The sequence below is a fragment of the Mus pahari genome, chromosome 3, assembly GCF_900095145.1.
Source record: "Mus pahari chromosome 3, PAHARI_EIJ_v1.1, whole genome shotgun sequence".
Lineage (NCBI taxonomy): Eukaryota > Metazoa > Chordata > Mammalia > Rodentia > Muridae > Mus > Mus pahari.
The window spans coordinates 133,358,151-133,363,253 of record NC_034592.1 but is presented as its reverse complement, the minus strand read 5'-3'; the positions used below and the strand labels follow the sequence as shown (position 1 = coordinate 133,363,253).

At 40.6% G+C, this 5,103-nt stretch overlaps 1 protein-coding gene across 1 annotated transcript in view; it reads right to left on the bottom strand.

Moving 5' to 3' along the window:
* Gins1 (GINS complex subunit 1) overlaps positions 1-5,103 on the bottom strand; it is a 23,197-nt gene that overhangs the window by 12,667 nt on the left and 5,427 nt on the right. The window contains exons 3-4 of the mRNA XM_021194553.2: positions 3,024-3,122; positions 1,163-1,253 (exon numbers count right to left, since the gene is read on the bottom strand). Of these exons, the coding sequence (XP_021050212.1) occupies positions 1,163-1,253; positions 3,024-3,122 (190 nt within the window). The remainder of the gene's footprint in view (positions 1-1,162; positions 1,254-3,023; positions 3,123-5,103) is intronic.

The window sequence follows — 5,103 nt, the reverse complement described above, 5'->3', positions numbered from 1 at the left end:
AAAAAAAAAAAAAAAAAATTCCCTGATGGGTGTAAACACAAAAATCCACGGACACATTAAGACCAGATCTCGACCATGTATGTTGACTTCACTCCAAGGAGAAAAGGTTGGTTCAACACCCACCAATCAATAGGTGTAGTACAGTATGCAAATAGGGTTAAGAACAGAGAAGTATCAGGAGTATCAGTTGACTCATAGTGGACCCTGGTTGGTTTATGCTAACCTAATGACACATAGCAGAAGCTAGACTGGGCTCTGGATTTCACTAACAGTGTGACCTCTTGGGAGGGGAGGGGAGAAGTCTGAGTCTAGTGACAGGGTTGGTAATTCAATGGTTATGTCTCTAGGGTATAAACCCCCAACCACTTAGACACCAATGCTGTGTAAGACTACCTGGATGCCAAAGGTATGTGCTCCATTATGGAATGTGTCAAGAGGATATCAAACTCTGGTCCACAAGGATACGACACCAGAACCTTAGAGTTTCCAACCCTTTCAGCCCTTGCCTTGTGAGCCTCATCTGGCTGGTTCCAATCTATATCTACTTTGCTTTGTACCCATTTGGCTTCAAGACTTTAAAGTTTGAAGTATAATGATATTCTGAGTTTTATGACTCATCCTGAACCTATAGGAATCATGGGACATCAAAACTTGTAACTGTTGTCTAAAGTAAGGGGAAATCTCATGGAAGACTTAGGCGAAGTGTGGTCTAACTTCAGGCAATTAATGTCTGAAGTCCTTGCAAACCTCTATTATTTTTAAAGGATAGAATTTAGGAATAGGGAGATAGACAGTTCTTAAATAGTCAGAATTTAAGTTTATCTGGCTCTAATCCTGTGCCTTGATTACTGGATTAATCAAGAACTATTACCAATATGAATTTGCATGCACATATTACATATAAGACAGCCAAGTAATAATACCAGTTTTTAATCTCAAAGATGGGTCATTCATAAATAACATATTGAGACTCTATTTTGTTAAATACTAAAAGTTTTCCACACGATACTTAGACTTCCTCCCTACCCCATACTACCTATATAATTATATAAGAAATTAGTCCAAGTTAGAAATTGATGAGTAGTCACTGAAAACAAAGAAGCACTGGTAACTACTATTAGAGAGCATAGCAATTTAACACAGTTGAATAGTGTTAACTTACTTCTTCAGCAGACATGTGGAATCGTAAACTATTTGGCAAGACACTCCCGTATTCCCACCTGAGTGCTCTAATCCGAAGCAACCGGTCATAGCTAGGACATGAAAAGATTAGATGGTATAAGAATAAAAGGGTCAAAAGTCATTCTGATGAAAAGACTCAAGACTCACAAAACCCTAAATGGAGCATGTAGACTTTGGCTATTGATAGAAAGACATCAACAGAAAACATCTTTGTGACAATGGAAAAAAATGTGCATAAGAAGTTTAGATTGTTGGGTGTGGTGGTACATGCATTTAATCCCAGAATTTTGGAAGCAGAGGCAGAAGGATCTCTATGAGTTCAAGGCCAGCCAGGATTATATCAGACCCTGTTTGAACCTGACAAATACCAAAAGGCATTGTTTATTTCTCCAAATATGACAATATGTGCAGTAGTCACAAAGGCCACGAGGTTCCCTGCTTCTCGTGCATGGGCCTGGTGCTGTTCTTGTGAACCAATCACCAGTGAATAAAGGAGCCAATCACTGGGCAAGTAGTTGGGACTTCCGGGTTGGAGGGAGGAAGAGAGGTAGCAGGAGAGACTTAGGTCCCTTTTGGAACAGGGACAGTAGATGGGTAAGATATAGCTGCTAGAGTTTCTCGGTATCATGGCAGATCTGCAAGGATTCACCACTGGAAAAATCAGATTTTAATAAGGCTTACAAGATGAGGTTTTAGTTGTTGCACTCAGAGATTGAGTTACCATTGTTTCTGAACTAAGTTTGTGTTGTGTTTTCCTTCACACAGCAAAGCGTGGGTTTGCCAGATGTACACCACAAAGGCCGCAGGGATTTGAAGCATGGGGCTGGCATGGTAACGACTCACCAGTGGAAACCTAGTGAGCTGAGTGGAGAGATTGTGGGGTTCTGAATCAGAGTCTCCAAGAGATAAAACAGGTCAGACATTGCCCGCCAGTGCATGGCCAGCCAGGCTGCTGGGACAGAGGCACAAGTGTGGCAATGTGCCTCTATCTTTTTTTAATATTTTTCAGAGAAGCAAAGTATTACAAATTCCATGGTAAGTTATCATACAAACTAGTATAGCATAAAAACAAAACACAGGGGAGCCGGGCCGTGGTGGCGCACGCCTTTAATCCTAGCACTTGGGAGGCAGAGGCAGGCAGATTTCTGAGTTCGAGGCCGGCCTGGTCTACAAAATGAGTTCCAGGATAGCCAGAGCTACACAGAGAAACCCTGTCTGGAAAAACAAAAACAAAAACAAAAAAAACCACAGAGGCCACAGAGACGGCTCAGAGGTGAAGAACACTGCCTGCTTTTCTGAGGTTCTGAGTTCAATTTCCAGCAACCACATAGTGGCTCACAACCATCTGTAATGAGATCTGAAGCCCTCTTCTGGTGTGCAGGCATACATGCAGGCAGAACACTATAATAAATAAACCAACAAACAAATAAATAAATCTTGAAATATAACAAAACAAAACACTAAGATGGAAGAACTAAGTTCCATAGGGCAAGTTATATTATTCATGAATATACTACTGTTTCATAATTTAAAAACTTATTTCTTTTAAAGTATATGACATTAATCTTAGCACTCAGGAAGTAAAAGCAGAAAGATCTCTGTGAGGTCAAGGTGGTAAAAGCAGAAAGATCTCTGTGAGGTCAAGGTGAGCCTGTCTACATAGTAAGTTCAAGTTCAGCCATGGTTACATGGGTAAAACCCTGTCTCAAACAAACCAAACAAAAAACATACAAAGGAACAATAGAAGCTTTTTTTCTTCCTCGCTACCCACTGAGAAACTAAATTACATCAAAAACCCTCCTAGGTTCCCTGACACCCCAAGTAAAACCCAAGACACTCACAGGTATGCTATAGTGCAGCGTCTATTTCTTAACAAAGCACAATGCCGAAATTTGATGGTTGGGATCAAATCCCCTCGTCCAGCTGACTTGGCTTCATTCCTGATAAAAACATGCAAGGAACAAGAAACAGAGAAGCATATTCCAGTGTAGGTAAGTTGCAAAAGCAAGAATGACTGATTGGCTTGCTCGTTTTATCTATTTATGATTAGTAGCAGTTAACCAGGACAGGGTAGCTACCTCCCTGCCAGGGCTTTCACTAGTATATTAAAAGATAAAAAACCAGAACTGGGTGTGGTGGGGCACACCTTTAATCCCAGCATTTGAGAGGCAGAGGCAGAAAAATCTGTATGTTCAAGACTACAAAGAGTAGTGAGACTAGGGGTTTTTTTTGTTGTTGTTGTTTTTGTTTTGTTTTGTTTTGTTTTTATGGTGCTGGAGATTAAACCCAAGGCCCCAAACATGATAGGCAAGTGCCCTAGCTCTAAACTACTCCACTAACCACATAGAGCCATTCTATACACTTTTGCCACTTTATGGAGGTCAGGTTAATTCCCCACATTCCTTACAAGTGCTTGCAATGTAAGGCTATAACTCCTGGATTATAAGGAACCAATACAATACATATGGACTATCAGGCCATAGTGGCACCATGTCTACAATCCCAGCACTTGGGAAACAAGGCAGGGCAGAAAGCTTTAGCTAAGCCTGAACGATAAAATGAGATCTTTTCTCAAACGATTAGCTAAATTTAATATAAGAATAATTTAGAAAACACATGTAAAACTTTTTACATTTACACATGAAGAGTGGATGGATTCATGATTAATGATGGATTCATTTCTGTTGACAAGTTATTCTTAAATTTTTTTCTTGCATTTATTTGTGCATGCAGTTCACGTAGAGAACAGATAAGAGGGCAGCTTTCACTTTTCTTTCACCACGTGAGTCCTGGGAATTAAACTCAAATCATCAAGCTTAGTAGCAAGTACCTCTACCCACTGGGTCATCCCACCAGCCCTATTTTATTTGTTTTTATAAATTCTTTTTATTTGAAATAGGTGGTGGTGGTTCACACCATTAATCCTAGCACTTGGGAGTCAGATATAGCCTGGTCTACAGAGAGCGTTCCAAGACAGCCAGGGCTACACAGAGAAACCCTGTCTCAAAATAAATAAATATATGCATAAATAAAATAATAATAAATAATATTTTACCTTATATGTTTGGGTATTTGTACCACATGTGTGGAGTACCACATGTGTGGAGTTCCACAGAGGCCAGAAGAGGGTGTCAGATACCCAGTAAGTGGAGTTGGAGACCACTGTGAACTGCCATGTGGTTTTGGAAATCAAACCCCAGTACTCTCTAGAGCACCTGGTCCTCTTTACCACTGCCATCTCTCCAGCCCCCTCACAAATAATTTTAACCAGAAACAATGGTCACCTCCCCAGAGAGAACTTAACAAATTAAGTGACAAATTTCAGTATCATTCAATGGCACAAAGTACAGAGAGAGCACAGAAAATTCAGTCCCTTACTGGACCAAGACCTAATAGGTTAACTCCAAAATAAATTTTTATTCTGTTTATTATAGTCTAGGTCACTTTTTTAATGACCTGACTTAACACTGTGTCCCCTCCTCTCTGCTTGTTAAATATATATAGCAGCCAGGATGACCTCAAAACAAAGACTACCCAGCCCATACACAAATGTCTCATCTGATATCACCCTCTCCTCCTGCTAAGTTCCAGCCATACTGGTCTCTAAGTGGACTTTCCTGAGTACTTGCCTCTTTATGATCCTTGGCATTTGCTAGGGCCACTGTCTGGATGTTCTCTGCCCACCCTAACTGTTTTTGTGAGTAAAATCTAATTCTTAAAGCCTTAGCTAAACTGTCTTCTCCTTAAGGAACTCTCTCAATTCCTCCATTTGTCATGCTCTGTAGTCTCCTAGCACTGCCTCTTCTCCATTTGTCATGCTCTGTAGTCTCCTAGCACTGCCTCTCCTCCATTTGTCATGCTCTGTAGTCTCCTAGCACTGCCTCTCCTCCATTTGTCATGCTCTGTAGTCTCCTAGCACTG